Genomic DNA, 23,861 nt, shown 5'->3' on the forward strand with positions numbered 1-23,861 from the left:
TTAAGACTTTGAAAATCATGTATGACAATAAACTTTATTTCTCACTTGAGTCTAATTGAAAAGACGTTCATTCATAATCTTCACAGAGACTGAATATGCCACGTGGTGAGCGAAAACCGGCTTTAAAAACACTTTATTTTGAAGGATTTGAGCGGAAGTTGTGCTCCAGGTTCCGTGAGCGTTGACCGTGTCTTTCAGACTTGATCACAGTGAAGTGAGGGAGAGACAGACGGGTACAGACAGACAGACAGACGGAGGAAAAGTTAGTCAGGATGGTAAACCACCAGACCAGGACCCGGACTGAAGGAGAGACCCGGACCTGACCATGAGAACTGCGGAGGAGGTAAGACCCGGAACACTGGAGCCGTGAGACCGGAGCCGTGAGACCGGAGTGTTCGGTTCGTGCTTCTAACCGTCAGAGAATATTCAAATTCTCCAGCGGAACTTTGTCAACGTGTGTGTGTGTGTGTGTGTGTGTTGAAACTTTGCTAACTTGGTTTTCACACGGTGTGTGTATGTAGCAACAGACATAGTAAAACACACACACACAGGCTGATGATGATGATGAAGCAGTAAAATTGACAGTTTTAGACACAGCGTTAGTCTGTGTCTAAAACTGTCACTCACTCACCCTCTCACTCACCCATCCACTCTCTCTCTCACTCACTCACTCACTCACTCACTCACACTCACTCTCTCACTCACTCTCTCACTCACTCACTCACTCTCTCATTCACACTCATTCACTCTCTCACTCACACACTCTCTCATTCACTCACTCACTCTCTCATTCACTCATTCACTCACTCACTCTCTCATTCACACACTCACTCACTCACTCACTCACACACTCTCTCATTCACTCACTCACTCACTCACTCTCTCATTCACTCACTCACTCACTCATTCACACTCATTCACTCTCTCACTCACTCACTCACCTACACTCACTCACTCACTCTTTCACTCACTCACTCACTCACTCACTCACACACTCACACACTCTCTCATTCACTCACTCACTCTCTCATTCACTCACTCACTCTCTCATTCACACACTCACTCACTCACTCACACACTCTCTCATTCACTCACTCACTCACTCTCTCATTCACTCACTCACTCACTCATTCACTCTCTCACTCACTCTCTCATTTACTCACTCCCACTCACTCACACACTCTCTCATTCACTCACTCACTCACTCACTCTCTCATTCACACACTCATTCACTCACTCACTCATTCTCACTCTCTCATTCACTCATTCACTAACTTACTCACTCATTCACTTGTATAACTGCTAAAACTCAGCCGCATTGTACCTTGTTATTTAAAATAATGGATGTGAGCAACAGTAACAGTAGTAGTAACAGCAGTAACAGTACTAGTAACAACAGTAACAGTAGTAGTAACCACAGTAACAGTAGTAGTAACAGCAGTAACAGTAACAATAGTAGTAACAGCAGTAACATTAGTAGTAGCAGCAGTAACAGCAGTAGCAGTAACAGAAGTAACAGTAGCAGTAACAGCAGTAGCAGTAACAGTAGCAGTAACAGAAGTAACAGTAGTAGTAGCAACAGTAACAGCAGTAACAGTAGTAGTAACAGCAGTAACAGTAGTAACAACAGTAACAGTAGTAGTAACAACAGTAACAGTAACAGTAGTAGTAACAACAGTAACAACAGTAACAGTAGTAGTAACAACAGTAACAGTAACAGCAGCAGTAACAGTAGTAGAAACAGCAGCAGTAACAGCAGCAGTAACAGTAACAGTCAGCTGTATTTTTAGGAATGGGTGGATTCTAAAAACGACTTTTATTTATTTTAGTCTCAGTGGTGAACACCACAAGCCTCTGTGCATATGTGAGGGTGAGCATGTATGAATGAGTGAAGGCTTTCTGCAAGTAACTGTCTCACTCTCTCTCTCTCCTGCTGTCTCACTCTCTCGCACTCCTCCTGTCTCACTCTCTCACTCCTGCTGTCTCTCTCTCTCCTCCTGTCTCACTCTCTCTCACTCCTGCTGTCTCACTCTCTCCTCCTGTCTCACTCTCTCTCACTCCTGCTGTCTCACTCTCTCTCACCCCCGCTATCTCACTCTCTCACTCCTCCTGTCTCACCCCTGCTGTCTCACTCCTGCTGTCTCACTCTCTCACTCCTGCTGTCTCTCTCTCTCATCCTGTCTCGCTCTCTCTCACTCCTGCTGTCTCACTTTCTCCTCCTGTCTCACTGTCTCACCCCTGCTGACTCACTCTGTCTCACTCTCTCCTCCTGTCTCACTGTCTCACTCTCTGTCTCACTCTCTCCTCCTGCAGATGTTCCAGGGATTCCCTGAAGAAAAATGAGTCTGAAGCTGATGAAGCAGAATGTGCTGTAAGAACGCTGACTCATCAAATATCAATCCCTCTGAGAGTGACTAAGCGATCCTGAGCAGCTCATATCTCTAATGCCTCGCTAGAAGAGCACATCACAACCTCCTCCTGCTCCTCCTCCTCCTCCTGCTCCTCCTCCTCCACCTCCTCCTGCTCCTCCCCCTCCTCCTCCTCCTCCTCCTCCTCCTGCTCCTCCTGCAGCAGTATCAGACTGGAGAAGACGGAGCAGAAACCCCTTCAGCAGGAATATATCCAACAACAGCTGAACAGAGACTCCTGTCCCGTCCCGACCTGTCCTGTCCTGACCCGTCCCGTCCTGTCCTGTCCCGTCCCGTCCCGACCCGTCCCGACCCGTCCCGACCTGTCCTGTCCTGACCCGTTCTGTCCCGTCTGGGTTCATAATGACAAAGATCAGAAGAGGAACAGAGCGGTCCATCATCTCTGTCCCTAAAGACACCAAAGTAAGAGTGTAAAGTTAACTCTCTGAGTCTGAGTCCACACCTCACTCCCATCCTGGCCCGGTCCGGCCTGGCCCGGCACCACCTCAGTGCCCTCTCCCTGCTTCACAGACCATGATGTTTCGTGATCAGGTAGGCGTTCTTGCCAGCTGGTTCAAAGGCTGGAATGAGTGCGAGCAGACGGTCGCTCTGCTGTCCCTGTTGAAGAGGGTCAGTCGGACCCAGGCTCGGTTCTTACAGCTGTGTCTGGAACACTCTCTGGCTGAGTGCACCGAGCTGCAGGTCCTGGAGGGAGAGGCCAACAGTCCAGGTAAGACCTTCATCATCGTCTTCAAGAGCTGTTGTTTCAATGGTCCACTGATGACCTCAGTCACACAGTCACAGGGTCTCTGCGTGGTCTCAAAAAGTCTTAAATCCAATCATTTGAATTTAAGGCCTTAAAATCTCATAAAAGATCTTAAATACAATTTTGAAAGGTCTTAAAAATCTAATAACGTTACTTTTTTGCATAAACTTCAGTCTCGCTTTGAAATGTTTTGATTTTTGAGGATGCGATAACAGAACTACAACACGGAACTAAAGTATGCCACCTGTGCTGCCCGGGGACAATTTATCAAGCAACACCAGCTGCAGCGGAGAAAACGTAAAGGTGCCATATGTAAGAATGTGGCCAAAGACAGTTACTACATTCAAATTCAAAACACTGAGGTCTTTTAGGTTTGGTTTTCTGACGTAACTGTTCAACCCGTGGTTGCTCTGCAGCTGAGACTCTACTGACTGTAATGACTGGTAGACGGCGGTAGGTGGCGCCACATGACGCCAAAACATGATTCCAAAATATAAACATGATTTTCAGTCTGCAAAAGATTATTTTTAATGCAAATATTTAGTCTGTACTGTTGTTGTTAGTGAGTTCAGTTTGTTATGAACATTATTCCTGAATCTCTGTGACATATTAGGAGGATTTTATCATTTATTACATAATGCACCTTTAATAAAAGCCCACAGCGAAGCCGAATTGCAATTTCAACGATTTGTGGCTCCAATTTTTCCTTCATGTCTTTTGTACTTTTTTATAGATTTGAAATGGGTCTTAAATTGTATTCATTATGTTGTTAAAAAGTCTTAAATTTGACTTGTTGAAACCTGCAGAGACTCTGCAGTCAACAACATCAAATGATAAAGTATAGTGTTGTCAACGGCGTTTAACAGCGTCAACGTTAACGCACAACGACTCGTTTCCCTGACGACCGACCCGGAAAAGACGCGCGTGACGTCATGTTTACGTGACTCCCAATTGTCTCTAAATTAAGGCTAACCTTTAAAAACAGAGGCACACATACGCAGTACACAGGTGCGCTAACGTTACTTGTAGCGCTGCTAATAAACAGACCGCTCCAGTTCCACTGTAGGCTAACGCTAACAGAGCTAACTGGTAAGCGGTGCCTGGACTCCGCTGTCAAGTAAACATGACGTCATGCGTGTCTTTTTCCGGTCAGTCGTCACGGAAACGTGTCGTGCGTTAACGCGCGTTGAACCTTTTGCACAGCACTAATAAAGTATAAACATTTTATATCGCTCGTGTTTATTTGAAGATATTTGCTTGTTCAGGGTTCACCCGGGTCACAGCTGGTCTGTGACGGGGTTTTTCTGTCACCATGGAAACAAAAACCTTAGCAACTGACGACGACTGATGAAAAGAGAAAGAATTTGTGCTGCTGTGATGAGAGACAGAGCATCTTTGTCTCTGTCGCTATGGCAACATGTGATGGCAGCTGTGAGCCTTTCCTCACGTTTTACAAACATTGATTTAACTTTGTTTTTGATGAATGTAAACTTTAAATACACACACACACTTAACTTGTTTTAAAAGTATTTCCTCAGAGAGTTTAACCAGAGCAAAGATTCTCAAACATCCTAGTTTTATTTTGGATGCTTCCATTATTTCATCATCATCATTAATTCATTAAAATTATTCCTTAAGAGATTTATGAATATTTTCAACGGATCCTTGTTCAGGGTGATGCCGACTATTATGATGGTGAATTTCAAGTCATTCTGAGATACTTTTTGTTTTCGAGATTAAAGTCAGCTCCCTGTCTCTCTCTGACGCCATTGCTCACTGTAGCCAAAAGCACAACAAACTTGCGTAGCGACCCCTACTGATCGGACGGGAAATTGCAGTGCGTATCCGGCACCATGACGGAGAACTATGAAGGCTGGAGGCGTCTCCGTGGTTACGCAGTCAGAGAAGTATAGTGTGGCCTTAAGGGTTAGGGTGTGAGCCAGGGTGGGAACTGTTGAGAATGTGTAGAACTCTAGTCTGACTGAACATGTGCACATGGTCATGTTTAATGTGATGTGAACACACTGAAGTCCCTTCACAGCAGCAGCAGCAGCAGTGGACGGTGAAAGGAGGTTGAATCTTGATGGAGATTTTGACCTTTAAAAGCTGTTTGCATCTGGGTCAAATGATTACTTCTACCAACAGAAGCAGTTGACAGAGGAGCTGCTGTGACTTGCTTTGTGTATCTTCGAATGAAGAGAGGAAGAAGCATACTTTTACTTGTGTGTGTGTGTGTGAGAGATGAATGACATGGATTTAAAATGGCTAGTATTACTCAGTGAATTCCTTGTGCACTCTCTGCCTAAACTAGGCCTGATGAAAAGCAGCATTCCTGGCTGAGGCGGTGAACGGTTCCGGTGTTGGGGATACTGTCTAGGAATGTGGGCACGTCGTAGCACACTTGAGTCAGACGCCCAGAGAGAGCTGAACGGGGGCTTTTCCACTGAGGGGGGGGGGGGGGTAGAAGACACAGTGGAAAAGGAAAACTGATTCCACCTTCAGTGGAACTAAGGTCTCCTGAGTACACCGCAGTATGAACGAGGGAGGAGGAGGAAGGGGTGGAGCATAGAGAGGAAAAGATGAAGATTCTGAGAATACTGCTGCCATTTACAGATGTTAACTCATTCACCTCTTTCTCTTTTTCTTACTTTCAAACCCAGCTTGACTTGATCAGCTCTATTTGTCACCAATGAAAGAGTTAGGACAGTAAAACGTTCCTGTAGGAGATTTATTTACATTTATTCCCGTTATTGGCAGAAAATTAACTTCTGAAACAACACTGAAGGAAGGAATTCTTACCCTGGATATATTATATTATTATATATATTATTATAATGTCTGTTTCTGCTCCTGCTTTAGTAACTAGAACAGAACAAGGAACCTAAGAACGGCAATATCATACTCCAACTTGAAACTTGTTCTGAAGCTTGTTCCGAAACTTGTTCTGAAGCTTGTTCTGAAGCTTGTTCTGAAACTTGTTCTGAAGCTTGTTCCAAAACTTGTTATGAAGCTTGTTCCAAAACTTGTTATGAAGCTTGTTCTGAAGCTTGTTCTGAAACTTGTTCTGAAGCTTGTTCTGAAGCTTGTTCTGAAGCCTGTTCTGAAGCTTGTTATGAAGCTTGTTCTGAAGCTTGTTCTGAAGCTTGTTCTGAAGCTTGTTATGAAGCTTGTTCCGAAACTTCTTCTGAAACTTGTTCTGAAGCTTGTTCTGAAACTTGTTCTGAAGCTTGTTCTGAAGCTTGTTCTGAAGCTTGTTCTGAAGCTTGTTATGAAGCTTGTTCTGAAGCTTGTTCTGAAGCTTGTTCTGAAGCTTGTTATGAAGCTTGTTCCGAAACTTCTTCTGAAACTTGTTCTGAAGCTTGTTCTGAAACTTGTTCTGAAGCTTGTTCTGAAGCTTGTTCTGAAGCTTGTTCTGAAGCTTGTTCTGAAGCTTGTTCTGAAGCTTGTTCCAAAACTTGTTCTGAAGCTTGTTCCAAAACTTGTTCCGAACCTTGTTCCGAAACTTGTTCCGAAACTTGTTCCGAAGCTTGTTCCAAACTTGTTCTGAAACTTGTTCTGAAGCTTGTTCCAAAACTTGTTCCGAACCTTGTTCCGAAACTTGTTCCGAAACTTGTTCCGAAGCTTGTTCCAAACTTGTTCCGAAGCTTGTTCCGAAGCTTGTTCCGAAGCTTGTTCCGAAGCTTGTTCCGAAACTTGTTCCGAAGCTTGTTCCGAAACTTGTTCCGAAGCTTGTTCCGAAACTTGTTCCGAAGCTTGTTCCGAAACTTGTTCCGAAGCTTGTTCCAAACTTGTTCCGAAGCTTGTTCCAAACTTGTTCCGAAGCTTGTTCTGAAACTTGTTCCGAAACTTCTTCTGAAGCTTCTTCTGAAGCTTCTTCTGAAACTTGTTCTGAAGCTTGTTCCGAAACTTGTTCAGAAGCTTGTCCCAAACTTGTTCCGAAGCTTGTTCTGAAACTTGTTCCGAAGCTTGTTCTGAAACTTGTTCCGAAACTTCTTCTGAAGCTTCTTCTGAAGCTTGTTCCGAAACTTCTTCTGAAGTTTGTTCTGAAGCTTCTTCTGAAGATTGTTCTGAAGCTTGTTCTAAAACTTCTTCTGAAACTTGTTCTGAAGTTTGTTCTGAAGCTTCTTCTGAAGATTGTTCTGAAGCTTGTTCTAAAACTTCTTCTGAAACTTGTTCTGAAGTTTGTTCTGAAGCTTCTTCTGAAGATTGTTCTGAAGCTTGTTCTAAAACTTGTTCTGAAACTTGTTCTGAAGTTTGTTCTGAAGTTTGTTCTGAAGTTTGTTCTGAAGATTCTTCTGAAGTTTGTTCTAAAACTTCTTCTGAAGCTTGTTCTGAAGCTTCTTCTGAAGTGGGAGTGATCTGCTCAGATTTTTCCATACATCAGCCTCATTTGTTGGTGCTCAAACATCTCATTGGTCATTCTGTTAAAGAAAGAGAAAACACTCTTAGTCTCAGGATTGCGGCACCAAACTATTTGATCGCACACATGAGCAAACAGTTTATTTCTGGACGTTGACGCCGTGTTCTGTGAACTCGCTCTGAACCTCAGGAATGGGGACAGACGAGCTGCCAAAAACCACCAGGGAAAACCAAGTCAGGCTTGTTTTTGGTCAGGAAAGGGTTTTTATTCTCTGCTCTTCCGTGTGTGTGTGTGTGTGTGTGTGTGTGTCTTCTCTCTCTCTGTGTGTATTTGTATGTGAGAGAGAATAAAGTGAACACAAGAATGGACAGAAAGTGTTGCTTTGGACAAACTGAGACAAAGAGCGTCCTGAAGACTGAGAGGTTGATATTATGTCTCAGAGAGGAGGAGGTGAAGCAGGAGGTGAACCTCGGTGCATCTCTGTAACTCTGATACCTGCTTTACTTTCCTCAGAAACCATCTATGTATTTTACATATTATGCAAAATCAACTTTTTAATTATGTTAATTAGGGGTGGGGGAAAAATCGATTCACATAGGAATTGCGATTCTAATCATCCACGATTCTGAATCGATTCATAAACATCAAAAATCTATTTTTGTAAAAACAAAAAACATTTTATTTTATCTTTTTAAAGTTTCTATTTTGAAAAACCACACAAAACACCAGTTTGTGTTATTTGTGTACAGTTTATTTTTGTAACTTCTGGGAGAAATAGGCAGCTCGTCTGTTTTTATTTATGCTAAAGTTATTTTTTTGAACAGGAAGTAAGTTTTTATTTGTTTTGAATGAATCAATGTTAACTTTTGTCTTAAGTTTGCCTTTGTGTGATCACATTATCACATTATCTTATACAAACTGGATTGTTTTGATGTCATCATTTGCCTTAACACACTATGCATCCTGTCAATTTTTTAATTGAGAATCGATTGTGAATGGAATCGTGAGCCACCCAAAGATTCACATCCCTAATGTTAATACTTATATTCTGACTGTTTGGACTCTGGAGGCCTTATGAGTCAGCAAAGTGTGAGAAAAGATGACTCATGTTTTTGTACACGAGATGAAAGACGCCATGTTGACTTCTGCGCTCATTGTGACTTCACAATGATTCGTTGTCCCTTAAAAACGTGAGAGTGCAGACGAGGACAATAGAAGTCTTTTATTGTTGTCTGCACAGAGTTCAGCGCAGAGTTCTACACAAACTTTCTGAACAAATAAGTGAGTGGGTCAGGCCACACCCTCTCTGATGTTCATAGATGTTCCTGTGATATTATTTAGATAACCAGGGTCAAATGTGCTGCTCTACATCACTGAGGACGACAAATATCATGTAAAGATGGAGTGAGCCGTCAGTCCGGCCCTGACAGAGCAGACGTAGACTTACAGGCGTACAGTGTTTCCTCTTATAGCCTCAGCCTCAGCCCATGCTCTGGCAGCTGACTGTTATACACTACACTACACTTGTTGTGTCAGGACTCAGGAGCTGTGGAAGTTTGGGAGTCGTCCAGTTCTGCTGCACACACAAGCAAAGGCTAAGAATCAGCTCAGACTGTACACTGAGCCTCTAATAGTCAATAATCAGTGACTTTAACTTAAACTAAGTCCTTTCTGAATTCAGAAATGTGTACGATGTGTAAAAATCGGTGCTTATAGATTGAATACAGAAACATTTGAAATTATAGATGCATTATGTTAGTTATGTTATAGTTTTCTTGTAAAATAAGATTCATCGATGTATCCATGGAACAGCCTCAGAAGGTTCGCCTCAGGTTAGAGCGACTTTCCTCCTGTCACTGTTTTAAATAAGTCTTACTTCACGTATGAAGCTGAAAGTGGGGGAGCCTGAGCCCCCTTAGAACCCCCTTATGGCTCGGGCTCTGAGGGTCAGGGTAACAAGAGGGTCAGGGTTATGGTAACAAGAGGGTCAGGGTAACAAGAGGGTCAGGGTTATGGTAACAAGAGGGTCAGGGTAAGGGTTAGGGTAACAAGAGGGTCAGGGTAACAGGAGGGTCAGGGTTATGGTAACAAGAGGGTCAGGGTAACAGGAGGGTCAGGGTAACAGGAGGGTCAGGGTTATGGGAACAAGAGGGTCAGGGTAACAGGAGGGTCAGGGTAACAAGAGGGTCAGGGTAACAGGAGGGTCAGGGTAACAGGAGGGTCAGGGTAACAGGAGGGTCAGGGTAACAGGAGGGTCAGGGTAACAAGAGGGTCAGGGTAACAGGAGGGTCAGGGTAACAGGAGGGTCAGGGTAACAGGAGGGTCAGGGTAACAGGAGGGTCAGGGTAACAGGAGGGTCAGGGTAACAAGAGGGTCAGGGTAACAGGAGGGTCAGGGTAACAAGAGGGTCAGGGTAATGATAACAAGAGGGTTATGGTGTTCTCAGGTATGATCAGGTGTGGTGGGTTGTGCTGTCTCTGTCTGTCTGTCTTTCACTGTCTCTGTCATTGTCTGTCTGTCTCTGCAGGACACTGTCTGTGTGTCTGTCTCTGGAGGACAGTGTCTGTGTGTCTGTCTGTCTGTCTGTCTGTCTCTGGAGGACACTGTGTGTGTCTGTCTCTGGAGGACAGTGTCTGTGTGTCTGTCTGTCTGTCTCTGCAGGACAGTGTCTGTGTGTCCCTCTGTCTGTCTGTCTCTGCAGGACATTGTCTTATCTGTTGTTGCTGCCATTGTGTCCCATTGACCGTCTAAATTTAGAAGCAGAGGAATCATGTGTCTAACTTACTGTGTGTGTGTGTGTGTGTGTGTGTGTGTGTGTGTGTGTGTGTGTGTGTGTGTGTGCGTGTGCGTGTGCGTGTGCGTGTAAAACCATCACATTGTGAAGAGGACACTTTGCTCATGAGACCAGTGTCTCCTGATGTTCACCAGAAACTCCTCGTCTTCTTTAACCATCAAATATACAAACATTTGATGTGAAATCTTTGATAAATAAACTATAAATAAAGACGTCAAAGGGACAGCGATCATGTGACCTTTGACCTTTGACATGTGCTGATGTTTGTATGTTGAGAGGGAAACTGCTCTCTGAGGCTCCTGACTCTTTGACCTTTGAACCCTGGAGTAGGACGTCATTAAACCCTAAGAAGCCTCCTGACTTCATGGGTCAAGTTCTCTTTTCCTTTTCTGGTCTAATTTCAACGCCCTAAAACAATTTATCCAGTTATTCATGTTGTTCTAGATATCAATCAATAGATGTTAACATCTATCAATAGATATTAACATCTATTGATAGATGTTAATATCTATTAAAGGAGGCCATGGGAGAATGTGTGTTCTCACAATGTTTTGAGGTGAAATGAGAATTTGTGAGAAACAGCAGCTTTCTTACCGTCTCATATAGATGCATCTGTATTAAATTAGTATCTAATACTTGCTCTATTGCACATCTGGTTAGATACTAAACTGCATTTCGTTGCATTGATCTGCATTGAAGTGTAATGACAATAAAGTTGAGTCTAATCTAATCTAAGACACACTCATAAGGCCCTTTTTCACTGACTGTCCCTTTAGATGATGTCTAATAAAAACATTCCAGTTAAAAGTATCTTGTGATTAAAAAGGCTGTTGTAGGTTTAAGCTGCAAATAAGAATGGATTATTTTTGTCTCCATATGATCAGAACATGTGATCAGCTTCAGCGATCAATAATCACTGATATCCTCATGTCATTGACGATGTGTTCTTGATGAAGCGTTAACGGTGTGAACTAAACACAGTCTAGGATTATTTCATCATGAGTTGATAACAGAGATGTTGTCATTGATCCTCACAGCTGCTCAGTGTCAGATCAATGTTGATCGTCTGTGAAGTGGACTCCACTGCTACTGTCACCTTTAAAAAGAATAAAAAATGCTTTCCTTGTTACATGTTAGTGTTTTCCAGTTTGGAAATAGTTTTAATCATGGAACAATTCCTGTTCTCAGGACTTATGTCATTCAGAGGAATGAAGGATGACATCATCATCATCATCAAACTCCCTCACTACCCTCTTTGTACCTCAGTCTTTTCATACTTTGTGTTGCTCTGTCACATGAGCCGACATGAACACACTGTGACACAAACCGTAGGAGTTTCCTGTTAAAGCCACAGTTTACTCCTGCGTAAAGTGCTCTACGTAGGTTACACAGACCCCTCTACGTCGTAGAGTCTGTCAGAGTCTCTGCGTCGTCTCTGTCTGCACGAAATACTTTTTAAGTGTCTGTCAAGAAACAACGGAGACGACGAGGGCTGTGATTGGTCCTCAGGACAGGCCAAGATATCGCTGCTCTGTCGTCCACAGAGGCGGAGCTGATCACCAACAACAACGTCGCTGCCAAACTATAAATACGTCATATCTTAACACACACAGCACATGTTTAGACTCTAAATGGATCATTTCTCGCCTCAAATGATCTTAAAACTGCGTTCAGGGACAGAAAAATATTTATTTCAGGTGAGAAACGACCACTGTTTCAATGTTATTCAGCTGCAACAACAACAACAACAACAACAGTCTTTCTCTCTCGGACGCCATTGCGGGCGGGAAATTGCAGTGTGTTCCGGCAGTCGAAGTATAATGTGGACTTTAAGGTTTTCTGATCTGTTCATCATTTCTGGGTTGTTCTTCTAAAGAAGATTTTAATGTGAGAAAACAAAGCAGACGTGTGTTTTTGACTGAGGTCGACCTCTGATCGTGTTCAGCAGGATTCTCTAAAGCTGTGGTCGCTCAGGTTCACAGGTGTCAGCCATGATCGAATGGTTGAAGCTGAACGTTGACTGTGTTCAGTCAGGCTGTAAAGTCCAAGTCCACTGGTCGACTAATCCACTAACACGTTCTGGCTCCACCAAAATTGTGATTGGTCGACTACATTTTTTTATTATTATTTTTTACGGTGAATTTCATTAGGAGGAAAGTACCCAGATTAGTAGATTTTTTTGTCAAAATTTCAGGGCTTAAGTCGACCAAGAGTTTCTTTGGTTGATTACAGCCCTGGACTGTGTTTGTTTCCTCCTCTACGTTCTCTGACAGCAGTGATCAGATATGATTGAATGTTTGAAGCTGAACGTTAACTGTTTTGTTTCCTCCTCTCTGACAGGAGTGATCAGCCAGTGGCAAAGTGAACCTAAGGAGCGAATCATCTCACTGGTCCTCACTCATCTCCCTCTGCTCAAACCTGGCAATGTTGAAGCGAAGGGCGAGTACATGCGTCTGTTGCCGCGTATATTAGCCCACACCATCGAGCACGGCCACCACCTAGAGGAGTCTCGCCAGCTTCTGTCCTACGCTCTCATACATCCGGCCACGTCCTTGGACGACCGCTCTGCCTTAGCGCTGTGGCTCAACCACCTGGAGGAAAGGGCCGCTGCCCGAGGAGACTCACTGGAAAGACCTCCTCCTGCTGGACCTCACCACCATCACCATCATCACCAGTCAACACCAACATCCACCCTCACCACATCTGGTTCCTCCTCGTCCTCGTCCTCCTCCTCCTCCACGAACGCCTCTTCATCAGCTAACCCCTACTCCTTGCATCAGCACCAGCGCTATGGCTCAGACGATCGTCTCAATGGATGGCAGAGCTCCAGAGACTCGGGGTTGGGTGGAGGGTGGCATCATCATCAGCAGCAGCAGCAGCAGCAGCAGGGCTGTGAGAACGGACATCTGCTTCTCTACCCATCGTCCTCTGTGCCAACGACCATCAACACAGTCGGAACTGGCAGCAACACTCGTAAGTGAAATCACAATCATGTTCAACCTCACAATCGAGAAGATGATTAGCACAACACACAACGCTTTGTATTATTCAAGACTGATGGATCTTTTCAAAGTTTGTTCACTTTCATGTGTTTCAGTGATGAAAACATTCAAAAACAGAGCAGATCATGTGATGATCACATTGACCCTCAATCAATCGGCTGTTTGGACTTTCACTCGTTCAGTTCACTTCAGTTCCACAGTAAACACCTTGATTCTGCTCTAACGACAGTGTCTCTGTGAGGCCAAGGCTGAAACTGAACATAACTCTGGTCAGAGCAGGATATTTCCAGACAAGAATGTAAGAGCTCTGTGTTTTTTTCTGGGAGATGAAGGAAACAGCTGAGGGTTTATAAATAAAGACACATTTAAAGCCCTGCTCACTGCTCCAGAAAGATCCTCCTGTAGTTTGGACTTCATGCAGCTTCAGTCTCCCACAACAACCTCAGGATTTCACAACTTATAAACTGGACTTACCTCAGGGTTAGAGTGAGGGTTAGCGCTCAGCTAATGATGATGATGATGAGTCACTACAAAGCATCATATCTTCTCACTTCTCATTAAACCTCTTCCCCACTCATTGTTCATCTATGATGATGATGATGATGATGATGATGATGATGATGATGATGATTACAGGAGTTTGTCCAACACCACCACAGCAGAACCACTGCAGAACCACAGCAGGACATAACCACCAGTCCTTTCCCTTGTAAGGTAGCCTTTGTGGGAGACTGTATTTAGGGAAAATGGCTAATATTTAGGGAGTGGAACTTGTAATGTTAGCTGGGCACCTATTTTAAACGGGGCCCATGAAGTCCTATACATAGCGCCGACAGTAAGAGGAGCACATATAGGAGGAGAGAGGCTGGAGTATTGGTGGCAGCTGAGCTGGTCAGAGTGGCGACACAAAAAGCTTTTGAGCTTGTGTTTACCTCCTTTGGTTTGGCCTCAGTTCTCAGCATCATCCTGAGGACCCCTCCTTCTTAGTGGAGTTAGGAAAGTCCTGGAAGTATCGAAAATCATCTGAGAACCATCATTGATATTTCTGCCCATGTTGTTTGGTGCTTAGCTTCTTAAAGGCTGCCTCAGCAATGATCTTATTATAAAGCTCAGATTAAGGCTCCGCCCCATTACCTCCTCTAACCCGACATTTTTACCCTAACCCTAAATGTTGCTGGTTCACATGTAGCTAGGAGCAAAGAGGAAGTGGGATTTTCTCCTTATAATCAACACTCAAAATGTAGTGAGCTATGATGCTTAAAAACGAAGTGGAAGATGAAATTACCCATGATGCTTTGCGAATTCAGCGAGCCGGCTGATATTTTTCAACAAAGATGGCGGCCACATCTGCAGAGGAACATTTTTTCGTTGTAATATATTTTCGCAAATAAGCACGTTACAAAGTCGGAATTTGTTTGAATATGTTGGTTTGATACACATCTAAAGGACCGTTGAGCTTTGAACACTAATGTCAGAAAATAACTGACCATTTATGAGAGCAGCTAGCTAACTAACTAGCTAGCGAGCGGCTACCAGCCGAGCACCCCGAGAGAGCACACCCGCCACGCAGAGCTGCATGACGGGCAAGCGCTCTCGAAGCACCCGGCAAACAGCCGCTAGCTACTAGCTCTGCTACATCTGGGTAGTTTTGTCAGTGTATGGATGTGTTTGCCGGCGTTCACGTGAACACGAATACTCTGGACTTGTCAGATTTCAATCACATTCGTGATTTAGCGTTTACGAGGACTGAGAAAAACAAACACAACAGGCAACACAACACAACACAACAGGCAACAACAGCTGGATCCACTGGCATTTTTCCTGAATGAAAATATCAGCTTGCTCCACCGGTAGAATTGTCAACACGTGACGTAGGTTAGCACGTTCGTTATGTTCACTACGCTAATTTGCATATCGTGGTGTCCCGATATCACTTCCCTCAACGAGGAGAATCTACGGTTGAGGACCAAACCAAGGGGAAATTTTAAGGGGACGGAATTGGGGCGGAGCTTAAGTACATGCTTATAGACAAACTACATACATGCACATATATGATCAGTTATAATCTCTGGGACCTGAAGGAAAGATGGATTATTTTCCGGCCGGCCTTAATCTCACCTGATGAGTCTTGCTGTGTTTTTGTAGCAGTAACCGGTGGAGGTGGCAGCCTGCAGCACACTCCCCTGAAGCGCTCAGTGTCTCTAACGCCTCCCATGAGCGGCCCTAACAACCAGCCTCTGGGCCATGTGTGGCTCTCTCAGGAGGATCTACGCTCTGCTAGAGGTCCAGCCCCAGACCATGCACCGCTCTCACCCCAGAGCAGCATTGCTTCCTCAGGCAGTGGAGGCAGTGAGCACCTGGAAGAGCCTTGTTTAGGAGGAGCTTCAGGTCTTCATCGTAGCTCCTTTCATGAGGAGGGCAGTGGCATGAGGGGTAAGTAAGAAGGACCGCCCCAGAATGGAGCTTCTATGGCCCCCTGTGGACTCTGTTGTGCTTCCACCTCACCTCCATCATCAGTCATGACGTCAAATCTCACTCTGTGTGCATTGTGGGAAAAAAATTGAGACAGGAAGAGAGTCCATGGACGCAGCTCTAAAGACTGATGTTTACCACCTGACTGCTGTGTATAACATAGAAGAGCAGGGTTTACATGACAACACACACACACACACACACACACGGAGGACAACTCTCCATCACCATGACAACTGATACACAACTGTATCATGTGCTCTCAACAAGATAAAATATGTTTAAGACTAAAATACAATAGTGATTCTTCTATAAAACAGAGCTGTGTGTGTGTGTGTGTTTCATCTTCCCATTAGTGAGTTAATTGTTATTCTCCCTTAAATCAATGATGGTTCTTTATTGGTTGAAGCTGCTTCCAGTGATCACAGAATTATAGAATCAGCAATTCTATATTCTTCTGTATAATCTATATGTGTATGTACATATATACATTTATACAGTACATGTACATATGTCAGTGTGTAGTCTTGAATTGTGTGTGAAAGGATTTTTATTGAAATTCTTTCTTAAAGCGCGTTTGCTTCTCTAAGATGAAGGCAAACGCTCCTGTGATGCTATTTTAAATGCTAATGGCTTTATGAGAGCTATTTATCTAAGCTAATGCAGGCTAACAGACTTGTACATTGTGTTTGTTGATCTTGTCAGAGGTCAGAAGTGTCTGGATTTTAGATGAAGTAACTGTGGAGTCTTTGGTGAAGAAAAGAAACGTGAAGTTTCATCAAAAGAAAGATTTTAGTCTGTTGGAATTAAACGTAATATGTGTGTGTGTGTGTGTGTGTGTTAATGTCAATAAAGAGAAGTAAAGTGTGACCTGTGCGTGACCTCTGACCCTCAGATGTTCCTTCATGGCTGAAGAGTCTTCGTCTTCATAAATACGCCGCTCTCTTCTCCACCATGACCTACGATGAGATGATGTCATTGACTGAAGAGCAGCTGGAGTCACAGGTTTGTCTTTACATTACCTTTATATATATTTATATATGCACATATATACTTAATATATTGACTGTAAGGTGTACATGGTGAAGCACACATTAGTTCTGAATGAAAGAGAACAACGTTCTTCAGTTAAAGGCTCAGTAAAGTTAGTGAATGACTTCAGTGAAACAGAGGATGAGCTAAAAGGAAACGCTGACTTCCTCCAGGTGCTGCTTCACATTTGAAGAGGACTTTAACATTGTGCTGTTTCATCTCTGTATAATCTAAAAATAATAATCTAATAATAATCTCTCTCAACAAAACTCTTTCCTCCACAGAAAGTCACCAAAGGAGCGAGACACAAGATTGTCATCAGCATTCAGAAGCTCAAAGAACGACAGAACCTTCTGCGCAGTCTGGAGAAGGTCAGAGTCCTGAGGAACTGTTGGTACACTTCTCACTCACCTTCAGTACCTCCTTCAGCACCTCCTCATGGTTCAGTCCGTCAGACTCTGAAGGTTCTGAGCAGAGCTGTCTCTACATTCACATAAATATGACGATCATGAGATGAGTTTATCTTTAATCTACACTTTGAAGTCACTCTCTGACCAATCAGAGGCCAGCAGTCAGTCCACAGGTCGACCAGTGGAGCCCAGAGCTACGACTGTGGAAGGGAACAGGGTCATAGGGCTCCTCCTCCTGCTCCTGCTCCACGTTCTCCTCCTCCTGCTCCTCCTCATCTTCCTCCTGCTCCTCCTCATGCTCCATGTCCTCCTCCTCATCTTCCTCCTGCCCTTCCTCCTCCTGCTCCTCCTCATCTTCCTCTTGCTCGACCTCCTGCTCCTCCTGCTCCTTGTCGTTCTCCTCCTGCTCGACCTCCTGCTCCTTGTCGTTCTCCTCCTGCTCCTGCTCCTCTTCACACATATTCACTTGTTTTACTTTTATTTAGAAGTACAAAGTTCTAGTGAGGTCCACAGTGTTCCTCCTGCTCCTCATCCTCCTCCTCATCCTTCTCCTGCTCCTCCTCCTCTTGCTCCTGAAGAACAAAGTTCTAGTGAAGCTCACAGTTAGTTTAGATTTGTGTGATTTATAATAAAGTCCTAAACCTCTGCTCAGAGACCACAGGAGGGCGGAGTTTAAACTTTTCACAGAGGCTTTTTATTTTATATAGAATAATGAATAATGAATCATTAGTGATGAATCATTAGTGATGAATCATTAGTGATGAATCATTAGTGATGAATCACAGTCTGACTTCTTTCTTCCATCTCTCCGTTGACTCGTGAATCCTCGTCTTCTTCTCTTCATCAGGACGTGTTGGAGGGAACTAACCTACGAACTCCTCTGCACGAGCTTCACCAGATCATCATCACGCCCATCAAAGCTGTCGCTGACCAGGCCTCTCTGCAGAGCGCTGCACCTGGTTCACACCTGACAGGAGGAGGTGCAGGAGGAGGTGCTGGAGGAGGTGGAGAGGCAGAGTCAGGTACCAGTGTGATAGCAGAGGGAGATCTACCTGGACAGTTCACCCGTGTGATGGGCAAAGGTGAGATCTGTGGTGACTTTGTTTTGTTTTCAGTGGTGAAGTGAAGATGTTGATGGTCTTCATCGTTCTTCCTCTCTCAGTTTGTACTCAGCTGTTGGTGTCCAGGTCTGACGAGGACAACATCAGCTCCTACCTGCAACTCATCGACAAGTGCTTGATCCACGAGGTACATGTGTATACAGACCATAATATACCCTCAATGTTTTCATACACACTGATGGACACACTCCTTCATAAATGAATATAAAAGCAGGATCACGTGAGACTTAGAAACCTGCTTCATTTCATCTGGGAGTCATTCATTCATTCATTCATCCATTCATTCATCCATTCATTCATGCATTCATTCATTCATTCATTCATTCATTCATTCATTCATTCGTTCTCCCTGTTCTTTCCTCCCCATTGCTGTCAGTCCTTTACTGAGACACAGAAGAAGAGGCTGTTGTCATGGAAACAACAGGTCCAAAGGCTGTTCAGGTCCATTCCCCGGAAAACTCTGCTGGACTTAGCAGGATACAGACAGCAGAGGAGGTACACACACACACACACACACACACACACACACACACAGATCATTCTAAAGGATATATACATATATATATATACTGTATATAATTTGACCTCCTCTTCCTCCCTGATGACGTCACACACAGCGACAGACTAACTTTAAGTCTTAAACACAAACACAGAGATGCTGCTCACTCTCAGAAAGGTCAGAACTTCAGCGTAAAACTCATAAAAAACGTTCTCATGTTCAAACACAGAAGGATCAAAACAGCAGCACAAAAACAGACGCTAACGTTTTTCAGATTCACAGATCCAGTCGTGAAATAAGAGCAAAACAACGACTGACTTTATCAAATACAAGCAAAAATGTTGTCTTTGCTGTTTATTAAAAGGAGTTATTTCATGAAGAACTACACTTCCCAGCATGCTTTGGGGACTATTCCTGGTCTGATTGGTCCAGAGCGACTTAGATTGTTCTGAATAGAGAAGGGCCAATGACTTTTTATTTATTTATTTATTTTTCAAAACAAGTTGTTTTTAGACCAACTGTGACATGTAAATAAAATGAAATGGTTTAAATAATTTGGTTCCTAAGAAATCTCAAATCCCAAACTGTGCCAAACTGTGCCAGAGAAGCCTCGGCATCTTTTTACTTTGTCACATGACCTCCATGAGTTTTTAAGCTCCTCCTCCTGCAGATTTTAAAGGTGATATTTAGTTTAAAATGCATTGTTTTTGACCTTCATTTATACTGAGTTACTCTGACACAGTGAAATAATTGACTCTATTTCATGTTTGAGCAGTGACTCCACACAGAGGCTCAGAGAAGAAGAAGAAGAAGAGGGTGATAAATAAAAGATTTAAAAAGTCTTCTCTAACATCATCATGTTCTCTGCTGCAGTCGCTTTGGTCAGTCCAACTCTCTGCCCACCTCTGGCTGTGTTGGAGGTGTGTCGGTCAGGAGGAGCCTCAGACAGTTCCAGATTCCCTCCCGGAGTTTACCAGGAGCCAGACTGGGTCTGCTGGGCAGTGGAGGTCTGCTGGGACCTTCACCACGGAGCTCCAGCAGCTCCAGCAGCTGCAGCAGCAGCACAGCCACAGGTCCTAAACAAGGGAGGCAGGTGAGATACTGACCATCTAACATCAGGTGACCACTCTGAGTCAGGAGGAGGAGCAGGAGGAGGAGGAAGAAGAGGAGGAAGAAGAGGAGGAGCCACAGAGCTCAGTCAACGTCTCTCTCTCTCCTTTACAATTGGAGGAAATCCCTCACTTCCTCAGCTCCTCACTTCCTCAGCTCCTCCTGGATCTCCTCTCATCTCCACAGAGTGAATGAACAGAGAGAGAGAGGAGGAGGGAGGGACGTGTGTGTGTGTGTGTGTGTTTCCCTGGCTCAGGTTACAGTGAGGAATTCATGTGTTCATTGACCTGATGATGGTGGAGGTCAGAGGTCAAATGTGAACTCAGTCTGACGTGTTGTGATCATGTGATCAATAAACAATATTGAGGTTCTTTAGGTTCTTTGAGGCTCTTTAGGTTCTTTGAGGCTCTTTGAAGCTCTTTAGGTTCTTTGAGGTTCTTTAGGTTCTTTTAGGTTCTTTGAGGCTCTTGAGGTTCTTTGAGGTTCTTTAGGTTCTTTGAGGTTATTTAGGTTCTTTGAGGCTTTTTAGGTTCTTTGAGGTTCTTTGAGGCTCTTTAGGTTCTTTGAGGTTCTTTGAGGCTCTTTAGGTTCTTTGAGGCTCTTGAGGGTCGTTGAGGTTCGTTGAGCATTAAGTTAGTATTTTATATATCAGTTTTCATTCTTAACTAACTAGTTTTTTTTTTATCTGTATTTAAAAAAACTATCAAGATGAACTGTTTATATCAAACACTATAAGCATAATGACATTGATTGATTGTTGGTTGGTTGAGTGATTGATTGATTGATTGATTGATTGATTGACTGACTGACTGACTGATTAATAATGTGCTCTGCTGCTCAGGGTCTGTGGTTTGCTAACCCTGGAGGCAGTAACAGTATGCCCAGCAGGAGCCACAGCTCAGTGCAGAGGACTCGTTCACTTCCTGTTCACACCACACCACCATCCATGGTCATGTTCCAGCAAACTGGTGAGAAATGAACTTTAAAACATGTTGTAACTTTAAAGTGTTGAAAAATATCCTAATTTGTCTTTCTCGTGCCAATGAATGACAATTTCTTTTAATTCAGTTTTATTTGTTAACTTAGAATCTAGAGAGACCTGAGATCATCGAGGTCCTAGATGATCTCAGGTCTCTGTTCGTAGACGACGTCAACATAGACAATGGCCACAGTGAGCAAACACTAGGGGGCAGTGGAGAGAAAAAAGAAGAAATCTGTGACAGAAAAAAGGAAGAGAGGAAAGAGAGAGAGGGAGGGAGGAAAGAGAGAGAGGGAGGAAATAGAGAGAGAGGAAGTCTGTGTTTATGATGAAGTCTAATGGGAGTAAAGTAACTTCACTCTTGTTTGTGCAGATCTTCAGTTTCCAGTGACAGAGCCTGATATCAACAATCGCCTTGAATCTCTGTGTCTGAGTATGACTGAACACGCACTGGGAGGTAACGCACACACACACACACACACGTCGTCATTCAGCTGTGAAACAAACACAATTTAAAATGATCTTTGAATTGATCTCATGATTGTCCTTCCACACTTCATATCACATGTACTGTTATTATTATAATAATAATAATAATAGTAATTATAATAATACCCATGATGTGCAGTTAAGGCTGTTCTTATTCTTCCAAACAGTTGATCTGTTTATTTTATGATATTTGGACGACGTTTATCTTTATAAACAGAAGCAGTTCATCAAAGAGCGACTGGTGTTCACATCAATTATCCTGTGGTGTGAGCACATCCATAACTAACTAACTAACTAACACATTATCTAACTAACTAACTAACACATTATCTAACTAACTAACTCTCTAACTAACCCACTGACTGTGTCTACAGAACATAACTACATTTATCTCTTTAGCCAAACTGGACACAGCAGTTTGTTCTTCATCAGTGTTTTCACAGATGTTTGTTCTCTCACTGTAACAACATGAGGTCACTGTTTAAGGTCACTGTGAGGTCACTGTCACTGTGAGGTCACTGTGACTGTGTGAGGTCACTGTCACTGTGTGAGGTCACTGTCACTGTGAGGTCACTGTGAGGTCACTGTCACTGTGAGGTCACTGTGAGGTCACTGTCACTGTGAGGTCACTGTCACTGTGAGGTCACTGTGAGGTCACTGTCACTGTGAGGTCACTGTCACTGTGAGGTCACTGTGAGGTCACTGTCGCTGTGAGGTCACTGTCACTGTGAGGTCACTGTCACTGTGAGGTCACTGTAACGTGTTAGCTTCTCTACTCCAGTGTTAGCTTCTCTTCTCCAGTGTTAGCTTCTCTACTCCAGTGTTAGCTTCTCTTCTCCAGTGTTAGCTTCTCTACTCCGGTGTTAGCTTCTGTACTCCAGTGTTAGCTTCTCTTCTCCAGTGTTAGCTACACTGGCTCCTCGTACACTTTAAAATTCAATTTAAAATCAAATCCCTTAATGTCAGGCCGAGGTGGAGCCTTCAGTTCTTAGGCTCCTCCCCTTCTGTGGAACCAGCTCCCAATGACAGTTCAGGAGGCGGAGCCTCTCTCTGTATTCAAAGTTAAATGTAAAACTTTCATTTCTTAGTTCTGCTGCTATAGACTTTTGAGACTTTCTTTGTTCTGTCACAGATTTCTTCTCTCCACTGCCCCCTAGTGTCTGCTCACAATGATGTGGTCTATGTACAGACCTGCGATCTGTGTTGTGATTTGGAGATAAACAAATAAACTGAGTTGAACTGAATAAAGTTTATTTGAGTCAAACACTGACCCTGAGTTTCTTCTCTTCAGATGCAGCTGATCGCACATCAACAATATGAGATGATGATGATGATGAGAGCAGCAGCTTCATCACTCTGTCACCATCAGAACCATCAGAACCTGCTCAACCAAAGGTCCGGACGGATCCAAGCAAAACAAGAGAGCCCATCAGCAAACGGCAACACAAGCTAGCAGACTGGCACCGCCCACTTCCTGCTCCAGCAGCATGTTCACAGAGAAGGAGAAAGGCTGGACTGGACTTTATCTGAGGATCCTGGAGTTTGTGGATCAGGACCACAGCAGGACTGGACTGTATGTGAGGATCCTGGAGTTTGTGGATCAGGACCACAGCAGGACTGGACTGTATGTGAGGATCCTGGAGTTTGTGGATCAGGACCACAGCTGGACTGGACTTTATCTGAAGATCCTGGAGTTTGTGGATCCTCTTTCCTCTCCAACACCTTCTGTTCGTGGTGTCTTTCAGATCCATAACCGTACGTCAGACCCAGAAGTGAGGACTTTATTGGACTGTTCCCACAGAATGACAGAATGTCCAGATGCCTTCAGAGGTTTGGACCTCAGACTCCTGCTCAGTAAACATGTGTTTGTTTACATAATGATGCTACATCTCACCTGTAGCCGTCATGCTAGTTTACAACATGCTTCTATTTTATATCAACAATTAGTGACAGATGATGAGAGGGAAAGAATAAAGAGAGAGAAAGAATAAAGAGAGAGAAAGAATAAAGAGAGAGAAAGAATAAAGAGAGAGAAAGAGGTGGAGAAGAGGCTGAAGGACGAGAGAGAGAAAGAAAGTGATCTGGAGAAAGTTGAAGAAAGAGTGAAGAGGAGGTTTAAAGGAGGCAGGACCTCTGATTGGCTGAAGATGGCAGAGCGTGAGGATGTCATGTCTGGTGATGACATCATCGATCATGTGACTGATGATGTCATGGCTGATGATGACATCATCGTCAGTAGAAAAGACGATTGTGAAACATGTGAATGAGAGAAAAGCAGGAAGTTGATCTGAGACGATTGTAACGTTTTCCCAGAGAGCTCCTGAGTGTTTACTGCCACCTGCTGGACAAACACAGACATGGCAGTCGAGACACTGAGAGTCCTGACTGTGTTCTGTCAGTGTACGCCGACATATATATA

At 43.7% G+C, this 23,861-nt stretch overlaps 1 protein-coding gene across 4 annotated transcripts; it reads left to right on the forward strand.

The window, feature by feature from the left end:
* The first annotated feature begins 230 nt into the window (after positions 1-230).
* samd4a (sterile alpha motif domain containing 4A) lies at positions 231-23,861 on the forward strand. 4 transcript variants are annotated; one of them, XM_083890739.1, is made up of 14 exons: positions 231-343; positions 2,314-2,371; positions 2,572-3,138; positions 12,669-13,301; positions 15,476-15,763; positions 16,698-16,807; positions 17,119-17,205; positions 18,092-18,326; positions 18,407-18,492; positions 18,742-18,860; positions 19,738-19,957; positions 20,816-20,942; positions 21,327-21,410; positions 22,734-23,861. In XM_083890739.1, the coding sequence occupies exons 3-14, from the start codon at positions 2,943-2,945 to the stop codon at positions 22,760-22,762; spliced, it is 2,214 nt and encodes a 737-aa protein (XP_083746865.1). In that variant the 5' UTR covers positions 231-343; positions 2,314-2,371; positions 2,572-2,942; the 3' UTR covers positions 22,763-23,861. The 4 variants fall into 4 exon arrangements, with proteins under 4 accessions (XP_083746865.1, XP_083746864.1, XP_083746866.1 ...); XM_083890738.1 differs by having other exon boundaries at positions 2,314-3,138; XM_083890740.1 differs by having other exon boundaries at positions 2,314-3,138; positions 15,479-15,763.

Source organism: Microchirus variegatus (assembly GCF_963457635.1).
Source record: "Microchirus variegatus genome assembly, chromosome: 6".
Lineage (NCBI taxonomy): Eukaryota > Metazoa > Chordata > Actinopteri > Pleuronectiformes > Soleidae > Microchirus > Microchirus variegatus.